Source organism: Borostomias antarcticus (assembly GCF_949987555.1).
Source record: "Borostomias antarcticus genome assembly, chromosome: 9".
Classification (NCBI taxonomy): domain Eukaryota; kingdom Metazoa; phylum Chordata; class Actinopteri; order Stomiiformes; family Stomiidae; genus Borostomias; species Borostomias antarcticus.
In genome coordinates, this window is record NC_140242.1 from 24,065,433 (window position 1) to 24,090,653 (window position 25,221).

At 47.9% G+C, this 25,221-nt stretch overlaps 2 protein-coding genes across 2 annotated transcripts; one reads left to right on the forward strand and one right to left on the reverse strand.

Annotated features, from left to right (window-relative positions):
* Positions 1-92: 92 nt before the first annotated feature.
* Positions 93-21,860, forward strand: atf2 (activating transcription factor 2; the record flags this gene model as incomplete). The annotated part of the gene is given in 8 exon segments (XM_084442923.1): positions 93-103; positions 364-478; positions 5,766-5,852; positions 8,963-9,133; positions 9,135-9,173; positions 9,404-9,619; positions 14,515-14,620; positions 19,906-21,860. Coding segments are annotated over 8 exon segments (969 nt in total). The 3' UTR covers positions 20,130-21,860.
* A 627-nt stretch (positions 21,861-22,487) lies between these two features.
* LOC311312917 (TLR4 interactor with leucine rich repeats-like) lies at positions 22,488-23,342 on the reverse strand (the record flags this gene model as incomplete). Its single annotated transcript, XM_084442925.1, has 1 exon — positions 22,488-23,342. One exon carries the CDS (start codon positions 23,340-23,342, stop codon positions 22,488-22,490), a length of 855 nt encoding a protein of 284 aa, XP_084299051.1.
* Between the last annotated feature and the right edge of the window lie 1,879 nt (positions 23,343-25,221).

A 25,221-nucleotide genomic window follows, 5' to 3' on the forward strand; every position in this document is an offset into this window, starting at 1 on the left:
ATTTTTTAGCATTCTCAGTTCATTTTTTCCACTTGGTTTCATTGTAGATGACGCTTTTTTTGTGCTCTTGTGTCTTGGTAATTTTGCATTTCATGGAAAGAGGGTTTGCTGATCATTTGGATTTTTTGGTTTGTAGTTACAGTAGAGCTCAAAGAACAATATGATTTCTACATCTAATTTCTCTTCATGTGCTTGAGTTCCAATTCAGTGTCCGTTTACTACACTTTCAGTTGTTTTATACACTGTAACTAACCACTTTATCATCAGTCAGATTTGACCATGTTTTATTTCAAGCATTTATCAAAGCTCAGTTACTCATTGTTGGGTCTTGGCTGACCTGTGTTTCTTCTCTCCTCCCTCCAGTCCAGTTTCTGGCACTTTCCCTGTCCTCCTACAGCTCTCCAACGGCCAGACCATGCCAGTAACCATCCCAGCCTCCATCACAAGCTCCAGTGTACATATTCCCACTGCCATCCCTGTGAGTATAGTATCATATTTGATCAATTCAGATGGGCTTCGTCTATTAACAGTGATTACTAAAGAAAGAAGCAGTTAAAATGCTAGTTATAAAGGGCTTCATTTGACCAGGCCCATTTACAGTCAAACCAGTAAGTCTGCACACCCTTTCATTTTTTCCAAAATGATTTTGATACGTTACAACCTTATTCCAAAATGGATCAAATTATTTTATAATAATATAATATTATAATAAAATTATATTTTATTCTCATCAATCTACACACAATACCCCATAATGAAAGAGTGAAAAAAAAATGTTTCGAATTTTTTTGCAAATGTATTAAAAATAAAACACTGAAATAATACATGTACATATGTATTCACACCCTTTACTCAATACTTTGTTGAAGTGACGTTGGCAGCAATTACGGCGACAAGTCTTCTTGGATATGATGCTGCAAGCTTGGCACACCTATTTTTTGGCAAGCTCTCCCATTCCTGTCTGCAGATCCTCTCAAGCTCCATCAAGTTGGATGGGGTGCGTCGGTGCACAGCCATTTTCAGGTCTCTCCACAGATGTTCAATCGGGTTCAAGTCTGGGCTCTGGCTGGGCCACTCAAAGACATTCACAGACTTGTCCCGACACCACTCCTTTGTTATCTTGGCTGTGTGCTTAGGGTCATTGGGCCTCATTCACCAATATATTCTTAAGTTCTGTTCTTAAATTTCTTCCTAAGAACGTTTCTAAGGAAAGCTCCCGTCTGATTCACGACGTGTTCGTAAACCGCTGGAAGAGTTCGCACCTTCCTGCGAATCTCATGGTTTCTCAAATTCAAAGCTCGTGGCCGCTCACATGAATTAGCATAGGTAAACTCCCCGCCAGCCCCATATAAGGATATGCAACTCCAGGGTCGTGCGCAGATGTCACTTCTCTGAATGAATACCAGTCATTCGCGCACACGACTCGCCAGCTTTTCGATAGCATAATGGTTTAGGTGGGGTTGTGTCATGTGCGTTAGCAAGTCAGAGGACTGCGTTTTGAATCCAGCGTAGGCAATCAAAATCTGATTTTAATTCAGCCAAGTAGGCCTCCTACTACGACGAATTTGCCTTGGTGCATAAACATAGCGAGGCAGAACAGTGCAAAATGTAAATGTGATAGAATACAAAATACAAGCCTACAGTCTACAAAAATGTAGGCTATATAGCCTACACAGCTGTCAACGCTAGCAGTTGACAAAAGAGGTACCTTATCTTATCTACATACTGTATAGAAATTGTCCTTATTGTGTCATTTGTAAATTGAGTATTAGAGTTTCATCTGTAATGACCATAACCTTGGAGCCGGCAGCAACATTTCACTGTGACTGGACATTAGGCTGCATGTGACAAATAAAGGAATCGTGAATGTTTAATCTTGAGGAGAGATATGCAGGCTACTGGAGGGGGGCCGGCGTGCCCACTGTTGTCCGAGTTCGACCAGCGCGTTGGTGCCATAATAGGGACAACAGCACTGTTGGGTGTGCGCGCCGCTGGCGATATGGATACAGACACCAGGGACACGGACTACCACCCTCTCCGCAGCAGACTTTCCGTCTAGCGCGCTAACACACATCCAACTGTAGAATTGAGGTGACCGCAATCAACAAATTATGAAATGGTCATGGATTTGTTGGTAGGCATATACAGCAAAATCTCACGGTGCAACAAAACACAACACTCATTAATTTACACCAAAATCACAAATTATTAACACACAATCTAAATATTTTATCGACATCTTCAAGACTGATCAACACGAATAACAAGCTATTCGGAGCGAAACGATTTAAACTATGACATATCAGATACTCTGACGCACACGTTTACAATGGAAATTATGGTTATGATTAGGACAGGTTATTGGGAATTATGCAAATATAATTGTATTTCAATCATATATCATCCAACTGTAGAATTGAGGCAACCGCAATCACCAATTTTGCATAGTCTACATTTCCGCACTCAAATGGCCTACGACTGCTATTCAGTGTTCGTATATTCTGTTCTTAGCTGAGAACAAATCCCAGATGAGAAACCATTGGTGAATGCCAGAATTTTCTTAGAAACGGCGTAAATACAGTTTAAGAAGAAATGCTTCGTAAGAACTTCTTGACTTCGTTGGTGAATGAGGCCCATTGTCCTTTTGGAAGGCGAACCTTCGCCCCAGTCTGAGGTCCAAAGCGCTCTGGAGCAGGTTTTCTTCAAGGATCTAGGTGCCATGATGCTGCCACCGCCATGCTTCACTGTAGGGATGGTATTAGCCCGGTGAAGAGCGGTGCCTGGTTTCCTCCAGATGTGACGCTTGCTATTCAGGCCAAAAAGTTCAATTTTGGTTTAATCAGACCAGAGAATCTTGATTCTCATGGTTTGAGAGTCCTCTAGGTGCCTTTTGGCAAACTCCAAGCGGGCTGTCATGTGCCTTTTACTAAGGTGTGGATTCCGTCTGGCCACTCTACCATAAAAGCCTTCTGCCTGAATGGTTGATCTTCTGAAAGGTTCTCCCATCTCCACAGGGATACGCTGAAGAGTGACCTTCGGGTTCCTGCTCACCTCCCTGGCCAAGGCCCGTCTTCCCCGATTGCTCAGTTTGGTCTGGCGGCCAGATCTAGGGCTAGTTTGGTGGTTCCAAACTTCTTCCATTTACGAATGATGGTGGCCACTGTGATATTTGGGATCTGTAAAGCTGCAGAATTTTTTTGTACCCTTCTCCAGATATATGCCTTGACACAATCCTATTTCTGAGGTCTGCAGATAATGGACCTTTCCGACCTGTCAATCACATGGAGAATAATAACCAAAAAGGTTGCCTGATTTCTTAAGACCACACCTTTGATGTCCCATAAACAAAGCTTGTCCCTCGTTGTGTTCATAGATTCGAAGAAAATACCTCCACACAGTTTACAACAGCGGCAACACAAAAAGCTACGAAGCTAATAGCTAATTAGGTGCTTGATGTAGAGTAGCTAATTAGCCCGTAGCTAGTAGTAAATAGATCATTCTCACAGGCTTATTTTCTAAGAATGGATGCCACTAACTTACTCACCCTGCTTTACATATGCCATTAGACTCCACGATCCTCCGCATACATCGCCAACACCTAGCGTCAACTCGTATGGTGTCACCTGCTCCGTCTGAAATCCACATTTCATGGATATATCCTTTGTGTAAAATACTTCAGGCCTTTCTGTAGAACTCTCTTAGAAGTAGTGGCATCTGGCAAATAACATACAGCAATGTTGTCAGGAATCCTTGAGAGAATCATCAGGTATGTGCTGTTCAGTGGGCATTTTATTAACTTGCTCCAAAGCTTGTGGGTCATAGCAACAGTAACTAGGGGAGAGGGACTTGCTGCCTGAATAGGAAAGGTCTATTCCTTTGACCCCATGGCTTGGAGTTTGCTCTGACATGCACTGGCAACTGTGGGACCTTATATAGGCAGGTGTTGGCAATCCCCAATCATGTCCAATCAATTTATTTTACTACAGGTGGACTTTGTAGAAACATCTCAAGTAGTATCGGTGGAAATAAAATACACCTCAGCTCACTTTTGGGTGTCATATTAAAAGGTGTGCACACTTGTGTACATATGATATTGTACATTTAGATTTTTAATAAATTAGCACACATGTCTAAAAACCTGTTTTCACTTTGTCATTATGGGCTATTTTGTGTAGAATTTCGAGACAAAAAATGAACTCAATCTACTGTAGAATAAGTCTGTAATGTAATAAAACGTGGAGAAGGTGAAAGGGGTGTGCAGACTTTCTGGCTTGACTGTACACTAGGCTGTCTGCATTCTAGTGATATGTTGAAGCCACATATTGGCGCTGCACCCACAAGAGCAGGCATGCTACTGACAACGTTGGCACTGGTGACTTTGGCACTGCGTTGGATAGCCAGAGAGGATGCTTCAACTAATGGGCCTTGGAGAGCAGCTGTATGCCACTGTAGCAAAGACACTGTGTCAGCCAAATGATGTTCGGTTCCAGTCCAGGATACCTCACTGCCATTTGTCCTTGTATCATTTTAATCACTACGCTATAATTCTGGCAGGGCGGGTGGGCTTACACACCTGATGTGCATGCCAATCATTCAACATGGCTGCCCCTGGTAATGTCTCAGTATCGGCTTAGCTTGTTCGCTAACATACAGATATTTTAGATGATCTGCTCCTTCTCTCTGTCCGGCGTGCCAGTGGATGCTGATGGGCAGGTTCTCCATGTTCTCCATGTTCTCCGTGGCCTGATTGTCTGTGTGGAACGCTCGGCAACAGATGATGGGTCTCCTCATTGGGACGCAGCAGGGAGAGGACCTTCATGTTCCCTGTGTTTGGGGCTCTTGACAGGAGAGAGAGGACCTTCATGTTCCCTGTGTTTGGGGCTCTGAGAGGAGAAAGAGAGAGAGAAGCGAGAGGAAGAAGATATCCCACACTGCTGCTTTTTCCTCCTTCTTCTTCTTCTACTCTCCCTCTCTCTGTCCCTCCTCCTGGCCCGTCTCTGGCTCTCCAGCTAGTGTCTCTCCATCCCTCTCTCCTCCGCCCATCCATCCCTCCGTCCATCCTTCTCTATCCATCCCTCCATCCATCCCTCTCTCTCATCCCTCCATCCATCCCTCTCTCTCATCCCTCCGTCCATCCCTCTCTCATCCCTCTCTCATCCCTCTCTCCATCCCTCTCTCTTATCCCTCCGTCCATCCCTCTCTCTCATCCCTCCATCCATCCCTCTCTCTCATCCCTCCGTCCATCCCTCTCTCTCATCCCTCTCTCCATCCCTCTCTCTTATCCCTCCATCCATCCCTCTCTATCCATCCCCCCTTCCATCCCTCTCTTTCATCTCTCTGTCCATCCCTCTATCTCCTCCACCCCTCCATCCATCCCTCTCTCCTCCACCTCTCTGTCCGTCCCTCTGTCTCATCCCTCTCTCTCTCATCCCTCCGTCCATCCCTCTCTCTCCTCCCCTCTCTCCTCCACCCCTCTGTCCATATGCTCTCCTCACAGACAGGCAGAGGCTCATTAGCGCGCGCTGCATCTCCATGTGGCGCTGCCTCCACAAAATAACAGGCCATCCAGACTAATGAGGCTGAGATATGAGGAAACATGGAGCCCGTGGTGTGTGTGTGTGTGTGTGTGTGTGTCTGTGCGCATGTCTGCATATGTGTGTCTGCATTTGTGTGTGTGTGTGCTTAGAGAGGGCGCCTGCCTGCCTCTCACTGGGAAAGACTAATTCTCCCTGTGCTGGTCTCTCCTCGTGTCCCTGTGCCGTCAGCTCGTCAGACCCGTCACCGTGGTGCCTAACGTCCCCGGGATCCCAGGCCCCCCCTCTCCGCAGCCCGTCCAATCAGAAGCCAAGCTGGTAATGGTTTTACGCTTACTCTAGCTTTCCTCTGCGCATCGTCACATCCAGGGTCGTATGCTTATGTGGACACGCTTTCTTCAAACTTGATCCAGTGGTAATTCGGGCTGTCAGAAGAAGAGCGTAATTACAAAAACAGAGCAATCTGATACCAATACGATGCATGTAGTTACTTACCTTCACCAGAAGAGGGAGCCGATGGTAGCTGGTGGAATGGTTAGATAAGCTTACCTGTGTTTAATTATTTCTATTCTCAATTTCTAAGTTAGAAACGTCTAATAGAGAATAACATACCTACTGTACGACCAAATGAATTAGACCAGGCATTTCCAAACTGTGAGGCGGGCCTCCCCTGGGGGGCCCCAAAGAAATTCAGGGTAGGCGCGGAGGGATGGTTAGAAGAAAAAAAAAAAATTCTATGGTTTTTATGAATGAAACAGGATTTTAAAAGTCATAAAAATCGAAATAAATAATGAGAGAGATGTATATTAAATTTGCGGATAGTGCAGAGAGAGCCTCCCCCCGCGGGCATGACTGTATTGTGTGAAGTGAAAACGTCATAACGTTAACTAGCAACAGCAGGTGCCACCGAGCTAACTTAGCTGTGTAACGTTATGGGGTAGCTAATGCTGCCTTGCAAAATGGACAAATTTGGGGGGTTGGGTGTGTCACTGTTTTCAGAGGGGAGGCCCACATTGATGGAGTTTGGGAACCCATGAATTAGACGATCATGTAGAGTAGTTGGAATGTATTTTGTCATGGACTACGGTGGTGTGAAGGCGCCAGGGGGGAGTGCAGCGAGCGCGTCCGGGGCGTGTGTGAGGGCCGTGGGCGGCGGCTTCTGTGGTTTGAGCGGTGACGGCTGAAGGGCAGCGATACGGAGCGTTGTTAGGGAGGCCGTTGGCACGGTGATGAAGCACGTACCAGGGAACCTGTAAGTGTTCACAGCACGCCGCCCCTCTGGAAATTAACAGGTAAAGCGCAGCCTGGAGGGAGGGAGTTTGGGGGAGGGTGTTTATCCGTGGAGGAGGAGGAAGAGAGGGGAGGGGGGACCGGGGGAGGGGTTTGTCGGGACCCAGGGATGTCGGGATGACAAACGCAGAGACAGCGTCGCACTCAGCAGGCCGTTGCCGGGGCCAACCGGAGGGGGGCTGGCCACGGGCGCCAGCTGGGGGCGTCCTGGCACGCGCTCAGAAACGCACATTAAGTCAGCCTCACCCCGCATGGAACCTTTTGTTCAGCAGAATCCAGCCTGACCTGTACTACCCCCACCCTGGGCACCCCCACCCCCACCCCCCATGCACTCAGCTCATCAGCAAACACCTAATGAGCACACGTCAAGAAAACAAACCCCCGCCCAGGCCCCCCCCACTCTGCACCCAGCCCCCACCCTTCTCTCCAGGGGTGCGGAGACGGCGCTTTACAAGGACTGATGATGCTGCAAAGACCACAATAATGATAATTAACTTGCTGAATTTAGAAGATTATGCTGTTAATTAGTTGCAAAATAAAGATAAGTAATATAGCAGCAGATGGTTGAATAACACCCATGAGATGGAGGGTTATTACACTGATGAGGTTTCTGTGGCAGAGATGAAATATGAATCTGACTGGCTTTCCTCTCCTTCTATGGGTCGTTCCAGGAGAATAATATCTTGTTTCTGCCAGAAGAGCTTCTGGAAGGGTATTACATGATAAACTAATTTGGTAGATAGATTGGCCTGGCAAAGGTAGTTGTTTAGAATAATGTGCTCCTCTGTTCTCTCCATGTAAATGTGTGTTCCTGCTCACTTTGTTACCCACGGAGGAGGCTCATTCACCTTCAACTTGTTTTCTCGCTATTTGATACTCCAGGATTCTGCCTTTAAATTATGTGCAACACATAGGACATGTGAACGATCATGTTTATCGTCGGAGTACACCAAACAACCATTATAAATGTACTGTAAGAGTGTTATTTTCCAAGGGTTATGGTGAGAATATAATGAGGAAACTGGATGTGTTATGAATCTGTGTGGTGCATGCGTTGCATGTTTTCCTGGTGACTTTTATGAGTTTTATGGTTAGTCTGACAGATGCACAGGGACATGGTTTAGGGGGCTGGGAGTTGTTGATGGGGGGGGGGGGTCGCCATGTTTGCCATGACACACCCAAGAGGCACAGCATTCCCTGACAAGCGGACGTCTCTAGCTCTTCAGGGGAGTAGAACATCGGCCATGACAGCTTCCAGCGGAAACTATGAAGTCTTTGTTCTAAAGTCTAATTGGCAATCATTCCTGATACTCCACATCTCTGTCTTAAATGGTTACATCCGCCCAGGACAAAGGTTATGTTTTCGTTGCCGTGTGTTCGTTAGTCAGCAGGATTACGCGAAAACTACCAGACTGATTTTCATGAAACTTGGTGGAGGGGTGTAGGATGGGCCAACGAAGAACCCATTAAATCTTAGAGTGGATCTGAATCACGGGGCCGAATGACAAATTATTTTTCACTTTTGTTAACATTGCCAGATAGACCAGACCAGCACATGCTAGTACTATGCAATGATTACATCCATGGCTAGTTAGCTTCTAATATCAATAGCATGCTGGGAAAGATTGATTCAGCTACCTAGCTACCAAGCTATTTTGCAGGCTTACAACCAAAATAATTAAATCATGGAATGATGGTGACAATCAACTGCTTTGAATTACCTAGTTATGCTCTTCGCTAGGTAGATTACTGCTGTCGGTCCTGTCATAACTAGCTATCTAGCACTCGGCCCTGTCATATCTAGCTAGTTAGGTAGCACTCGGCCCTGTCATATCTAGCTAGTTAGGTAGCACTCGGTCCTGTCATATCTAGCTAGTTAGGTAGCTGAGATAGATCAGAGCGCAGAGCTGGAGACCCGTTCGTCTGACCCCAGCTGCTCATAAACGGCAGCGGTGATGCACCACCAGTATATTTTTGAAGTATCAGTACCCTAATGTCCCTGTACATGCTGACGACATGCATCATGGGCAGAGCTCTGCGCTCTCTGAGTGCCCTTCTGGGTTGATATATTTTCTGTGTGTTTATCCCACACAGCTGCACACACAGTCCTGACTGCTCTTCTCCTGTTGTCTCCTCAGAAGCTGAAAGCAGCGCTGAGTCAGCAGCTCCCTCAGGTAACCAATGGAGACGCCGGGGACTTCCAGAGCAGTGCGGTGACCCACACGGCCGGCCCCGCCCCGGCACCCACGCCCTCCCCGGGGCCCCTCCCCATCTACGGCCCCACCCCCGCCCGAGGACCCCGGCCCCCGCTCCCTCCAGCAGCCCGCCACCTCCACCACTGAGACGCATGTGAGTACCAGCAGCGCCCACCCGGGGGCAGGCACGAGCTCTTTCACCCCCCCAAACATACACGCCAAGTTCAGTGTAGTGTTTTAGCTTCCTCGTACATCATTTCTCTCTTAATACTCAATAATGACTGTAGACGTCTCAGCTCGGATGTTTGGGTGCAGCGCCTGCAGTTGTTCCTGTGCTCTGTGTGTGTGTGTGTGCATGTGTGTGCGTGCGTGTGTGTTGGCCAGGCGTCCCCGCGGCCGCCCCCCACCCAGCACACCCCCGCCCCCAGCACGGGGGGCCGGCGGCGCAGGGCCACCAGCGAGGACCCGGACGAGAAACGCCGCAAGTTCCTGGAGCGCAACCGGGCGGCGGCGTCCCGCTGCCGGCAGAAGAGGAAGGTGTGGGTCCAGTCCCTGGAGAAGAAGGCCGAGGACCTCAACTCCATGAACGGACAGCTGCAGGTACGCACCGCCCGTCACGCCATGCGGCTCTGACCGTGGGTTCGTCTTGCGTGTGCACTAGCTCGTGTATAGGATAGCGCGTCTGCATTCTTTGTGTGTGTGTTTTTCTGTGTGTGTGTGTGTTTGTGTGTTTTTGAGCGCGTGCGTCTCCCCGTTGTGTGGTGATGAAGTCGTTAAAGCTGATTAAGAAGAGCTTCCGCGTGACAGCGACGGTGTTGCGGGGCCCCTAACATCGATACGTCCCTGTCAATAAAGATGTATCCTCCAGATGTCAGCCGCACACAAGCGTGGCTTCGCTTCTCTCCCAGCTCTTTACTGCGCAGCCTGCAAAATCTCCCAGGGAAAGGTGTCTGCTTGAACCTTCATTTTTCGCAGGAAGCAATTAGGATCCGACGCTGACAGGTTCGAAACAGTTCACGTAACCGTTGTCTCTGTTGATAAGTGTGAGCTGGGGCGCTGCGCGTTGGCGTTCCACCCTATTAAATGAGATGTGCTGTTTATTTGCTCACTGTCTTATTTGTCTATAAAGGCAGAGTGAGATGTTAGGGGGGAGGAGGAGGAGAGAAGGAGGAGAGGAGGAGGAAATGGGAGGTGGGTTTATTCAGTCACAGATGTCACCTTTTGATGGTCATCATTGTGCTTTCAAAGGGTTAAATTGATGCAGGCAAATTAAGGAGGGGGGAGGGAGGAGGGGGAGGGGGGAAGGAGGCTGGAGGGAGGGAGGGAGGATGAGGGAGGGAGGGAGGAGGAGGAGGATGATGGAGGGAGGAGGAGGGAGGGAGGAGGAGGGGTATGATGGAGGGAGGGAGGAGAAGGGAGGATGAGGGAGGGAGGAGGAGGATGATGGATGGAGGGAGGGAGGAGGAGGAGGATGGTGGGAGGGAGGAGAAGGAGGATGATGGAGGGAGGGAGGAGGAGGAGGATGGTGGGAGGGAGGAGGATGGAGAGAGGGAGGATGGTGGGAGGAGGAGGATGATGGAGGGAGGGAGGGAGGGAGGGAGGGAGGGAGGAGGAGGATGAGGGAGGGAGGGAGGAGGAGGATGAGGGAGGAGGAAGATGATGGAGGGAGGAGGAGGATGATGGAGGGAGGGAGGAGGAGGAGGAGGGAGGAGGAGGGAGGGAGGAGGAGGGAGGGAGGAGGATGGTGGGAGGGAGGATGGAGGGAGGAGGAGGATGGAGGGAGGAGAAGGAGGATGATGGAGGGAGGGAGGAGGAGGATGGATGGAGGGAGGGAGGATGGAGGGAGGAGGAGGATGATGGAGGGAGGATGGAGGGAGGAGGATGATGGAGGGAGGGAGGGAGGAGGATGATGGAGGGAGGAGGATGATGATGGAGGGAGGAGGAGGATGATGGAGGGAGGATGAGGGAGGGAGGAGGATGGAGGGAGGAGGAGGATGGAAGGAGGGAGGGAGGGAGGAGGATGATGGAGGGAGGGAGGGAGGAGGAGGATGGAGGGAGGAGGAGGATGAGGGAGGGAGGGAGGAGGATGATGGAGGGAGGGAGGGAGGGAGGAGGATGATGGAGGGAGGAGGAGGAGGATGATGGGGCGCAGACGGAGGGAGTGGTGCTTTTATCTGTGGACAACGGAAGAACTTGCGGCGAAAATGTAATGTCAAAGAATGAAAGTGTTCTTTTATACAAGGGCATTAATCAGCCGTGCGCTTTTTGTACCAACTCCCACGCTCCCACGCTGGCCCAGCTGATCGGCCGAGCCGGATCTAATGATGCACAATTACTTGAACATCATCCTTAACCGGCTTTTTAATGAGGTGTCAGAGCGGGCGGCCCACAGGGCTCCAGCCTCGCCAAACGCACGCTCCCTCACATTCTGGATTCATTCATAAACTTCTAAACAAGTTCAACTTCTGCACTGTGTTTTGAATAACTTGACATTTTACAGCCGTTCCACTTTCTGTGGCTTCAGTTATGCACTCAGTAAAACTGCACTGTAACAGGAGTCCAGCATGGGGATAAATAGGCGTCTCTGCGGTATTTGAAGCTAGCCGTTCAGTCCTGAACTGCAGAGTGGTTTGCAACATGTCCTCTGTCGATGCCATGCCGTACCGACGGCAACACAGCCCTGCTGGGCGACGGCGCCTGCACTGAGGGGAGGGGGGGGGATGTTGTGGAGGGTAGGAGTGGGGGGGGTAGGGGGGAAGCTGCATAGGGTAAGAGGGGAGGGGAGGAAAGGGGGTGATCATGGCCGACCCCCTCCCACCCGGGCTATGGCCTCTTCACACCGCTCCCCTCTAGCAGGAGGCTGCGGTCGTCAAAGACTAAAACGGTTCGACACAGGAACAGCTTTTTCCCCTCGACCATCAGCCTTATCAACAAGGCTCCCCTCTGACTCTCTCCCCTGCCCCCTGCAATTTTGCACTATACTGAATACTGACTACTGCACTCTCTGTAGGTCAAATGCATTGCTAGTTTTGCACTATGTGTGTATTTTGCACTTTCCTGTCCTGTTTTTGCACTGGTCCATTGTTGTGTTGCTGGCTCCACAATGTCGCAAAAAAATGCATGTAGTACAAATGGCAATAAAAGGATTCTGATGTTGTGGAGGAGGGGAAGAGAGGGGGTGATGTTGTGGAGGGAGGGAGGAGAAGAGAGGGGGTGATGTTGTGGAGGGAGGGAGAGGGGGTGATGTTGTGGAGGGAGGGAGGGGGGGAGAGGGGGTGATGTTGTGGAGGGAGGGAGGGGGGGAGAGGGGGTGATGTTGTGGAGGGAGGGAGGGGGGGAGAGGGGGTGATGTTGTGGAGGGAGGGAGGGGAAGAGAGGGGGTGATGTTGTGGAGGGAGGGAGGGGAAGAGAGGGGGTGATGTTGTGGAGGAGGGGAGGGGGTGATGTTGTGGAGGGAGGGAGGAGAAGAGAGGGGGTGATGTTGTGGAGGGAGGGAGAGGGGGTGATGTTGTGGAGGGATTGAGGGGAGGAGAGGGGGTGATGTTGTGGAGGAGGGGAGGAGAGGGGGTGATGTTGTGGAGGAGGGGAGGGGGTGATGTTGTGGAGGAGGGGAGGAGAGGGGGTGATGTTGTGGAGGAGAAGAGGAGGGGAGGGGGTGATGTTGTGGAGGGAGGGAGGGGAGGAGAGGGGGTGATGTTGTGGAGGGAGGGAGGGGAGGAGAGGGGGTGATGTTGTGGAGGAGGGGAGGAGGGGAGGGGGTGATGTTGTGGAGGAGGGGAGGAGGGGAGGGGGTGATGTTGTGGAGGGAGGGAGGGGGGGAGAGGGGGTGATGTTGTGGAGGGAGGGAGAGGGGGTGATGTTGTGGAGGGGAGGGGGGGGTGATGTTGTGGAGGGAGGGAGGGGAGGAGAGGGGGTGATGTTGTGGAGGAGGGGAGGAGAGGGGGTGATGTTGTGGAGGAGGGGAGGGATGGGGTGATGTTGTGGAGGAGGGGAGGAGAGGGGGTGATGTTGTGGAGGAGGGGAGGAGAGGGGGTGATGTTGTGGAGGAGGGGAGGAGAGGGGGTGATGTTGTGGAGGAGAAGAGGAGGGGGTGATGTTGTGGAGGGAGGGAGGGGAGGGGATGGGGTGATGTTGTGGAGGAGAAGAGGAGGGGGTGATGTTGTGGAGGGAGGGAGGGGAGGAGAGGGGGTGATGTGGAGGAGGGGAGGGGGTGATGTTGTGGAGGAGGGGAGGGATGGGGTGATGTTGTGGAGGAGAAGAGGAGGGGAGGGGGTGATGTTGTGGAGGAGGGGAGGGGGTGATGTTGTGGAGGAGGGGAGGGGGTGATGTTGTGGAGGAGAAGAGGAGGGGAGGGGGTGATGTTGTGGAGGGAGGGAGGGGAGGAGAGGGGGTGATGTTGTGGAGGAGGGGAGGGGGTGATGTTGTGGAGGAGGGGAGGAGGGGAGGGGGTGATGATGTGGGGGAGGGGGGGGGGGGGGAACCCTGAGGTAGCAGTAATGGGGGAAGGCAGGGAACATGGTGTTGGAGAGCTACACGGGGCTCTACCAGCTGTGTCTAAATCTGTCTCACAACAGCCCAGCCCTGCCAACGCCAGCAAGGCTAAACAGATGGATTCAAATAAATTGGCCGCTTTTAAGCTAATAGATGAAGCTGCCCGTAGTCCTTTAAAGGAGGAGAGAAAGTCTAAATGTGCCGCAGGGTGTAGCGAGGGCCCCTGGCTGCTCTACATCCCGCTAAAGTCACCTTCAGCGTAATGTGGTCGTCTTTACGGCGTGCCGCACGCGGGCTCCCCCGGGGGCGGGGAATGACTGAGGAGTGTAAATCTCTGCAGCGTCTGCAAAGTTGTGCTGACAATCGGAACAGAAGAGAACAGCTCACCTCTGACAAAGATGCTGTTGGGGAGCCCAGTAAAGGCCCATAATTAAAGCGCGGGAACAGCATAATTGAAAAAGTGCATCACCACCCGACCCCTCCCCCCAACCCCCCACCCCCCCGGCCGTTACACGGCTGCCTCTGTTGTTTCTCCAGGATGGAAATGGGAGCTGGCGTTTGGTAATGTAACAGTCACCCAGGCCTCTGGGACAGACAGGGAGAGCCCAGAGGTATGAGTGGATGTTTTTCCCCTCGGTCCAGATAAAAAGGAACGGTTATGAGTAGTGTAAATAAATATACTGTAGATAGAGCGCTAGCTGAATTCACAAAACGGAATTTTGTCTCACTCACTCAAGAGAGAGAGACAGCAGAATGATGTCTTCACATCCACTATGACATAACCGACGGTGTTGGAAGGCGGTGTCACTAATACAAGGTCATGTTTGGGTATTGTCTCCAAGCACAGGCGGATCTCAAGACTGTAGAGTAGGCCGGAGAAGTTTGTGTGTGTGTGAATGTGTGTGTGTGTGTGCTTGCGTGTGTGTGCGTGTGCGATGCACTCAGTCAGGTCTCCAAAGCGAGCGTGTTATTGAGTGCCGTTGTCTGTCTCTCCCGTCCTGCAGAATGAAGTCTCCCTGCTGAGAAGCGAAGTGGCTCAGCTGAAGCAGCTTCTTCTGGCTCATAAAGATTGCCCTGTAACAGCCATGCAGAAGAAGTCTGGCTATCACAGTGAGTAATGTTCCATTATCCCCGGCCCGGGGCCGCCCGCCAAACGCGGCCAGAAATGGACCTGGCTTCAACGCCGGAGGGAAACACGTCTCGCTCATCGCCTGCCCTCCCCCAGCTGCAGACGCATTACCAATTCCGCTCTCCTGTCTGGAAACTTCCCCAGAAGTTTATCCACGTACTCCGAGACGAGTTGTGTGTTTTGATGACTCTGTCGTTTGTCATATTGGTAAAAAAAATAAAAAATAATCAGCCGCTAGTTTTCCTCAGGGCTGCCACAGGGGGGGCTGCATCGCTCCTGTTACGGACCAGCTATAGCACACCCTCACCCCGCTGACACACCAGCCAATCACCTCACTGAGCTGACCCACCAGCCAATCACCTCACTCAGCTGACACACCAGCCAATCACCTCACTCAGCTGACCCACCAGCCAATCACCACATTGCTCCTTTTACAGGTCAACTCTGGCACATCTCACTCAGCTGACCAACCAGTTAACAGTGTTGCGAGTAACGCGTTACTTTGTACTTTGTGACGCGTTACTGTAACTCCACTACTTTTGGAGGTAACTAGTAATGTAACTAATTACTTTTCGAATTAAAATAACGCAGTTACAGTTACTCACATTTAAATGGGCTCGTTACTTTTGCGCAATGGACAAATAGCCTACATTTCCTGTTTATGATCTAACGTCAATGTCACCTGTGCGCAATGGATCAACAATCCCTACTGACTAATGAATTGCCAGGATTTGAGCACAAGATTTTTGCATGAAGTGTCCCAGACCCATAGAGAGATCTGCAGCATGCAGTAGCGTAGTTAGCATAGCTTACTTAGTGTATTAGCGAAAGAACTCTCATGGGTCTGGCGTTGACTACGTGTAGGCTATACAGACTAACAAGGTGGAAGGTGGAAACCAATCAAACAATCAGTGGCACAGGTCTCCTCTCAATTAGACAATTAGAGTCAATTTAGCCAGTTGTAGTCCTAGGGTCTGCTATTGGGGCGGGGTTGCCAACAACAACGTTTCTGATTGGTGGAAACATTGATGTTGCACTATAGGATTGTGGGTAGTGTATTTTTTCCTGCATGAAGAGCAGTAGTTTGAGGGGACAAAATGAGGACAGACTTCAACATACTGTAAAAAATACAGTTTTTGAGATAAAATTCTGAATTTTTGTCAGTTATTTTCATGAACATTGGAGATTTATAAAGCGAGTATTTGCAGTAGCTGCTTGCAGTTCTGTTTACAGTAAAACATTTTGATGTTGGGCTCAGTTTTTGATATTTAAAAAATCTGTGAAGATCATTTGTGGAAGATAGTCTAAAGATGTAGTGTAGCAATTGGGGTGTCAATTGACCCAAAAATGTTGGAGGAGTAGGGTTTGATAGGTTTTACAGATTTTGAGAAAAAGTGATGGGCTTGAGAATTCCTGCAAGCTCAAAGCATATGGAAGTTTCCACTCACTTGGGCCTATGTTTTGGTGGTGTTTGCAAAGTGATAGCACGTACGGCTGATTTGTTATGATTATTTTAAGTTTTAAACTTAAGACTGTTGCTGTAGTGCCACCATCAGGACTATTGGCCCCTATGAAAGTATTTATATACTTGGTTTAAGGTAGATTTCAAAGAACACGCGATGTGGTCGATTCAAGCTGGTTTCAAACAAAAGACAATAGTTTTATTCTGTTACGGTTTGCAAAGCGGACTCAAGAACAGGAAGTGTATCCAAGTCAAGAGTGGGTGACTCAGTCATGCAGTCTCTTTGATAACTTCGTATAGAGGAGGTGACGTGCACTCAGACAAAGGGTACAGGGGAGTGATGTCACAAACCAAATGTTCTATCTAAACAGAGGGGTTCTCTGGGAATGGATGGAAAGGCAGTTTCACAGAGGTTAAAACAATAAACTGAGAGAAACTCAGAAAACATCAATCAAGTGGGAAAACAGAAAAAACAAATTGGGGGGTAACACATTGGTGATACTTGAATTTCATTAACACCCCCCATGTCAGTTGAGGACTTCTGTTATAGGACTGGGCCTATGGGCAAGGTTTGGTGATTTTTCATGCATGGGAAGTCAGACTTCCCAGGAAGATTCAGAATATTGGGAAATACAAGAGGGACCGTCAGCTGAGGCTACCCGGCCCCTAATATTAATAATAACTAGAAAGGGTGCTCAGAGAGCACAGAGCTCCGCTCATTAATGCATTTTGTTGGTGTAATCGAGTTGAAATGGTTAAACTCACTTCTCAGTATAAATATAGCACACTTGCACCATTGAAGAGTAAGCTTTTTGGTGGTGTAACTGATAGTGGTTTTTATTAGAGGTGGTCATGTTTAAACACAACTGAACATACTTTACTTGTACAATTTTTAAAATCAGCCATTACAGACAATAACAGACAACATAAGTTACAAAACTATATACAGAAATTAAGTCCAGTGTTCATTCCACTGGGGGGTAAAAAGGACGGCACTACCCCAGTGTCCATGTCAATGGCAGGGGTAGAAGGGCACTAGTCCTGTGTCCATGCCTCTGGGAGGGGTAGAGGGGCCCTATCCCAGTGTCCATGCCTCTGGGAGGGGTAGAGGGGCACTAGTTCAGTGTCCAGGTCTCTTGGATGGGTTCTAAGTTGGCTTATGCTGCATCCCTCCATTGAGTTTCGTGAAAATCGTTCTGGTAGTTTTTGTATAATCCTGCTATGTGACGGATAATACAGTTTTTTTCGTTTGCTTCAACACTCAAATTAAAAAGAACACATAGTTAGTGAAACCTGACACTCAAGGGGCAAAACCTCAGCCCAGATGTGCAGGTAGCTTATGATTTATATGTAGGCTAATACCACAGGATCCAGGCTAAGAAAATGTAACTTTTCCTAATACAGTGTTTATCTGATTTGTTTTTCATGAATCAGATATGATTTTGTTTTACATGCATAGAAACATGAGACAATGTTGGGCGTAAACAGCAACAACAAAAAATGCTGATATCAAAAGCTGAACCTGGGAACCGAACCCGGGTCGACGCATTGCTAGACTGATCCATTACTGTACCACTCGGCCACCGGTGGTGGTGGGGTTGGGGGCGGGGGGGGTTGTGGCAGGACCAGGAGGCGATGGTCGACTCCCTCTCTGCCCACTAGCACTGGCTCCTCAGGTGCTCACTGTAAAACTTCAATGGCTGCCACCAGTTGTTTTGTTTTTTTGCAGTCACTGTGTAAGCACCTCTGTACTCTACTGCGAGCTCTACTTTCTAATTCCTACCATTTCAGGGATGTGTCCTCCTGTGCCTCCCGGTGTCAGTTTTTTGTCAGCTCAGCTCAGCATACCCATAACTCACTGTTCCCGTCGGACAGGCGGCGCCGGCGGTATGCAGAACAAGTCGCTCCGAACTCGCCCGCTGACTCGTATTGACAATGATTGCCTCCAAAATGAGTCCATTAAAGCGGAGAGCTTGACAAGACCGCCGAGCTCTCTCAGCGAGGGTCTGGCTGCCGGGCTGCGCTGCTCATTACGCGTCCCTGTTGTGAGGCACGCCGGCTGACGCCTCCCTCCTTCAGTATATTATGGGACTGACGGCCTGCATGCTGGACCGGGGCCGGCACAGCCCTGCCTCATTTGCTGTTGTCTCCCCTCCCCATGTTTTGAGCAGAATCCGGAGATGAATTGGGTCATCCTCGTGTTTTTGAGGATTTCTTTCCACCCTTAGACCTTTGTGAAGGATGACGGCTTGCAGCTCTTTTTACTCGTGAGGAGGAAATATAGGCTCATCTAGTCATCCTATAGCTTGAGTTATGGATGCTGCTGACGGGTGTTGAAGATTTTTAGGAGAGCGCAGCCGACAGCCCACACACACATCCAGTATTGGACCATACGTCCTGTCTCCCTGCTCCTCCTCCATCCCTGCTCCTCCTCCATCCCTGCTTCTCCCCCATCCCTGCTCCTCCTCCATCCCTGCTCCTCCTCCATCCCTCCTCCTCCATCCCTCCTCCTCCTCCATCCCTCCTCCTCCTCCATCCCAGCTCCTCCTCCATCCCTGCTCTTCCATCCCAGCTCCTCCATCCCAGCTCCTCCTCTATCCCAGCTCCTCCTCCATCCCTGCTCCTCCATCCCTCCTCTTCCATCCCTGCTCCTACATCCCAGCTCCTCCTCTATCCCTGCTCCTCCATCCCATCTCCTCCTCCATCCCTGCTCTTCCATCCCCGCTCCTCCATCCCAGTTACTCCTCCATCCCTGCTCCTCCATCCCTGCCCGGGCACCGCAATGGCAGATGGGAGAAAATCACCAAGCCGGCCTCCAGACAGGCCAGGCCACACTTCCTCTTGGCAGCGCGAGCGGCCCATCTGCTTACGGCGGGAAAGCCCATCAGAGATGAAGGGGTGAGGCTGCTTAGGGGGCCAGCAGCACTGTGTACTGTGACAGGGCAGCCAGCCTCTCCCCAGCCCTCCTTCCGGTCCTGTGCTTAACGCCATTAGCAGTGATAATACGCACTGGAGCAGGGGACAGAAGCCCAGGCTGACTCAGCCGGGCGCCAACCTTCTGCAGGGAGACGTGGCGGGGATGTTTTTACGACGCTCTGACATTCACTTGGTCTAAATCACCCTGATCAAAGTCCGCGCCAAGAAGGCAGAACAGCCCTTTCAAATGGGATTTTATTGCATCTCTTTTGTATCACACATTTTCAAATACCAAACACAATTATTCATTGCCAAGTGCCATTTCAACTGACTTCGTAACATTAGCAATATTAATTATCATATTGGTCCTTAGTCCTTTATGATTCAGAGCATGAGAACAGTTTCTTTTTTTCTTCATTGTCATCCAATTAATTCAATGCAACTGCCTAACAGCTGGTGGCATTTCGACTCCAAGTCTTTCCTACTCTCCAGTGTGAGCATCATTAAAATCAGGTGCTGTAATCATCTGTCGCTGCAGTAGTTGGCAAGGTAGCAAAAAACAAATGAGAAGAGGTCTAGGAGAAGGGGAGGGTAGGAAACGCTGCCACCTGCCCCAGAACGCAACGCTTATGATGTGGGTTTAAATTGACATTGGAATTTAACTGTAATTATAGTGAGGGAAAATCATGTGATGCAATCTATGGTAAATGGTACACATACACACAAGTATCTGATCTTCCCCAGGTGAAGTAAACGAGCCTTTGGTGCATGACTCTAACATGAGTAGAATACAGCATGTATGTAGAGATATTATGACCCACAGAAGACAGTGAAAAGAAAGCAGTAGGATCTGTTGAGGACTCAGGTGTCTGTGATGTGTCCTTTCAGCCAGTGAGAAGGAGGACAGCTGTGAGGACATGTCGGTCCCCGGCAGCCCTCAGACCGAGGCCATCCAGCACAGCTCCGTCAGCACCTCCAACGGGGTCAGCTCCTCCTCCACGACCCCTGCTGACCCTGCCCCCGCCGGTGCCACTGCCGCCACATCAGACCAGAGCACAGAGGAGGCCCGGCCAACGGGGGGCACCACCCGGTCCCAGCCCTCGGGAAGCTGATTGGCCTCGCCACCAGTGAGGCCACGCCTCCACGGCCACGGCGAGACGAGGGGACGGAACTCTCGCTCGGCTTGGGTTTGGACCTCACTGTACCTCCTCATTGTTTTGTTTCAGTTTTGTCCATTTTATGTCCTTGAAAGTTCCTGAAATCAAAATGGCCTGTCTGAAAAGAGTGACGATGCAAGAGAAGAGAAGGCACTTTAAGTGTAGCAGTGGAAACTGATTGTCTTTTTAACTTAACATTTATTTATTGATATTATACACATGCCATTTCTTTGTGGATCTCTGTGAACAGCAGAGTGAGTTTAATGACGTTGAAATGAGTTGAAATGATGTTAAAGAACTTGTGTGATATTAACAAACCCTTACCAAAGTGTGTCTTGGCTCATTTGGAAGGAATGTTGTTAAATGTCCTTTGTAAGCACTATCTTTATGTTGAAAAAACACTTTTATTTTTGCCTTTTACATTTTGCACATTATGAGAGGTGAAGGGTTTACCTTTTTAGAGTTTGACTGTTCACATGTTCAATACTGGCAGCTTTTAGTAGTAGATTTGAATACTCTTGTCTCATTACAAAAACATAAGTGACTGAATCAGATTTTGAACTGACAACTTTTTTGTGAGTGAGTAGTTTGGCTACATCTGCCAGTACCATAATGTGACTTGAATGTTCCAAGTTACTGTACCTCCACTTGTAAACTAGTAGTAGGGAGGGTCTGGATAGGATTGTGTGTTATTTGGTCAACATTCCATCTCTGTACACTGATTGTTCCTGAGGCAGTGATTGTAGGATTGCAGTATATTTTACGTGACTCAAACAAGTTGATGTTGACTTCACCATGTGCCATTAATGTGTCATATCACTCCCAGGGTAATTTCAATTATTCATGTTATTTATTATGTTTTATAACACTTCTATTGTAAGGTTTTTTATGTACATAATTGCTTGGTATAGGAAATATCATGTTTTTGAATACTGTTTCTGCTTAGTAGGTGATTGTTAATTTCCTTGTTAGAACCAGAACACTCTTAAGGATGTGTGGTTGCTGTTTCTCCTTCAATAAAGTTATGATGTTATGAGATTACATTATTAGGAAACATTGTAAATTATTAAGGATAAATTGTATGTTCTCTCCAGGTGTTATGTGCATTGTTTTATAGAATAGTTTGGGTGTAGTAGAATCCTAGCCTAAGCTTTATTCTTTTATCAATTAAAGATTGAACTTGACGACCCTTGATAGGCAATCCACAAACTTCACAATGTCTTCATTTAATTAATAGAATCATGCTGCTCCTCCAGTCCTAAGAGGAAAATCATTAAGTTATTACTTCTGCTTGTAAGCATTGTGAAAATTATGAAAATAATATGGTAGATTGCTAATCAACACCATTGAATCATTTTGCCTTTACTTTTTTTAATGTATTGGCTTACTACTGTGTAGTTTACTGAGACAACTTCTGCTTTCTGTTCTGAAATATCAGCCATTCCTTTTTGTTAAACAAGTTTTTTATACAATATATTAAATTTCACTGTTATGTGCTATCTGCATGAGTGAATAATTCTCTGAGAGAATTTAATCGTTATTTAACTAATGTCTCAGTCAGATAGGTAACATTGAAAATGTGTCTCTTTTGTAGTTGTAACCGTAGATGGTCCCAAGTTCATGAAATGTTTAGCAATTTGTTTTTACCTCTACTTAACTGCTTAAAAGGGTTGTGACATTGTGTTGGCAGTCAACTTGTAACTTGTGAAAGTTATGTTTAAAATATCATGAATTAATACAATGTTGTAATAAATCTTTTAATATCTATTTAAAACCAACCATTGCCTCCTTAATTTTTGCCTCATTGTTTTCAAATTAAGTTGTTAATAATATAAGTTAATGATAAACAATATCATTTTCTGGTATTGTTCATGGACTACTGTTGTACTGATAATATAATTGCTATATTACTCTGGTATTGTTCATGGACAACTGTTGTACTGATAATATCATTAGATATTATTCTGGTATTGTTCTTGGACTACTGTTGTACTGACAGCGTGAAGCTATTGGAACATTTCTGGTGGTGTATTCTGCCACCTTGTGGATGATTTGTTTACTTTTGGGTAGTGGGTTTCTTGGCAAAGAGATGATTTCACAAGTACAACATGACAAGACAGATAAATAAATGAATATTTAATATAATACATATTATATGTACACACCTACAATGGCAAAACAATATAAATGTTTTGCATGTACACACCTACAATGGAAAAACAAATGTTTAACAGGTGCTCAAAGATTACAGTCCAAGCTAGTTCATAGAATCCTTTCAAACCACACAATGTCTTCAAAGGATGGGTAGCAAGTTTAATTAGCAGGTGGCAAATCTATGGCATCCATGTCATTGGGCTGGTAAGTGCCAGTTTGGGAACTGTTGGTTTGAATTCCAGAGTTGCAATCAGACATTAGTATCCCAGTACACATGGCACAGGAGATACTCCTCTTCCGTGAGAAGACCAGGTTTAAAGCACTGCTCCAATGTCTCCTTATCGTGAACGAGACATAGCCAATGAGAACAAGGACAGTGAGGATTGCCAAGGTGTTGATGGCACTAAAGTATAGTGTGATGGTTTGAGGCCCCGGGCCTGACAGGGGCTCAGCGTTTGTGATTATACCAAGGCAGAGGTCACGAGAGGCCACATGGCAGACCAGTTCCTGGACCACACTTTCCACACACACAAAGTAGGGTGTGGAGGGCCGCAGGTCGCAGAGGTTACAAACTGTGCCCTGTTTGACATTGATGAAACGACTGAACCTACTTCTGGTGTTAAACTGGTCATACATGACCCTGAAATACACATTGTTGGTGTCCGTTCTTGCCAAACTCCATTCTATAACTGCAGAGGTGGAGGTAACAGACCGCGTAGATATGTTGATGATCTCATGATTGTAAATGCAAGCAGCGTTGACTGTGATGTCCTTAGCAGAAGTTGGGATTCGTGTCGGTATTGACCGAGTCATTTTACGTTCAGTTGGCAAAACTCCTGATTGAATATGCTCTGAAATGTCGCGCTTGTGTGCGTTTTTGATGACCACCTTGGAGGCAGGCCTGTCCTCCCCTTTATACATCTGCGTGTCTTCAATGTTGGGCTCCGACAGCCATGTTCTATAGGCGATGGCAGTTGTTCCACAGTTGACTTGCGGGAGTGCATCGCTGCACATCCTGTCGCTGCTTTGGATGAATGCGCTGCTTATGGCACCCAGGTATCGCCCTCTCAGGGTTTCGGGTTGAGAGCACCTCCCAGACACACGGAGAAGTCTGTTGCCCGACTCAAACCATCTTTTTAAGCAAAGTATTCCGCAGCCACAGTCCCATGGGTTCTCATTCAAGTTGAAAAATGACAGCTGAGAACTGCCTTGAAATGCCCTTGGACTGAAGAGGGACAGTCTGTTCCGGTTCAGCTTGAGAACCCTGAGGTGTGTTAAACCCACAAAAGCAGAATCCTCAATACTGGAGATTAAATTGTCACTAAGGTCAATCTCCCTGATGTGAGTACAGTGACAAAATGTATGCTTCTCTATCTTCAAAATACCATTTTCGTTCAGCCTCAACAGCTCCAGTTTGGATAAGAGGTAGAAGGTATGTGGGTCAATCGTAGACAACATGTTCTTGCTGAAAGACAACGCCTTTAATTCCGCCTGGGATTTGAGATGTGTGTTTTTCATTTGCGTTATGACATTATCATTCAGATGGAGGTCAGACAGTGATGAAAGTGGTTTAAGAGCACTGTGTGGAAAGCATGACAACATATTTCCAGAGAGATGGAGCTCATGCAAATGTCCAAGTCCTTTAAAAGTGTCCCTGAACACTAACCTGATCTGATTATTTTCCAGATAGAGGGTCTCAAGTGATCCTAGACCAACAAAAATCCCTCGAGGCAAAAATGTAAGAGCATTGCCACTCAGTCTTAGCGTCCTCAGATGAGTCAAACCATCAAACGTACCCAGTTTAATATCACGCAGTTGATTTCCATGTAAATCCAAGTACATTAGATTGGTCAGTCCAAAAAAAGCCTGTCTCTCAAGTAAGGAGATCCTGTTGTTTCCAAGGCAAAGTTCTGTCAGGCCAATCAGAGAGGCGAATGAGCCATGATGAATGCAACTGATTAAATTGAACTGAAGATCCAGATGGCTTAAATTTGAGTAATGTAGAAACCCTTGTGGTCCAAAGACGCTAATAGAGTTACCAGCCAAACTCAGGTGTTTTGCTGTTGAAGCCGAGCTAATCTGGGGTATGTAGGTAAGTCCCTTATCTGGGCACAGTATTTCCTCATCACGACATTGGCAGAAGCCAGGGCACAGAGACCAGGATGATGGGAGAATGACTCCCTGGCAAGGAAACACAAAGTCAAAATCCTCAGCATTGTTCTTCTGTAGTCTTTTCCATCAAATCCGACGGTAGCAGAAGTATGTTGGGACTGATACCACTGAGGGAAAGGAAAATACCTTTACTCATCTGCCGCAAACAGGAAAGGACAGTAAATTAGGCATTTCCTGCAATTTATGTACCCTTCCACACAAACATGTTCGCAGAGAAGTAGCCTATAGCCTACTGTAGTGTACTTAATGTGTAGTATTGTGGGTTTCTGGTCAAATTATAAGTTAGGAGATACGATGTTCATGAAATAAAGGAATCTCCTGTTTTATGCTGTGGTCTTTGCTTACATCACCTCTCTTTTCCCGCCAGCATAATGACTTTAGCATCTTGAGGTCTCCATGGTGATAGGGAGCAGTCTGGGTGTCCAGCCTACAACAGAGTTGCCATAATTCCCTGGATAAAATGCTGCAATGCATAACTAGCTAATATTGTGGCACATTTTGTTTCTTTAAAATATCCTGGTCAACTTCTACATTTTAATATAGCTAACCCAGTCTTGTAGCACTTGGGATGTGGGTCTCACTTGGTTGGCTATTAACAGGCTAATCCAGCCACTGCTATATGAGCTACATAAAAATGTTCATGTTCCATGAGCAAGCATGAAACGTGGTTCGACCATTTTGAGAACAATGCTTGGGTTCTTTGCTTTTTTGTTCTCTTTTA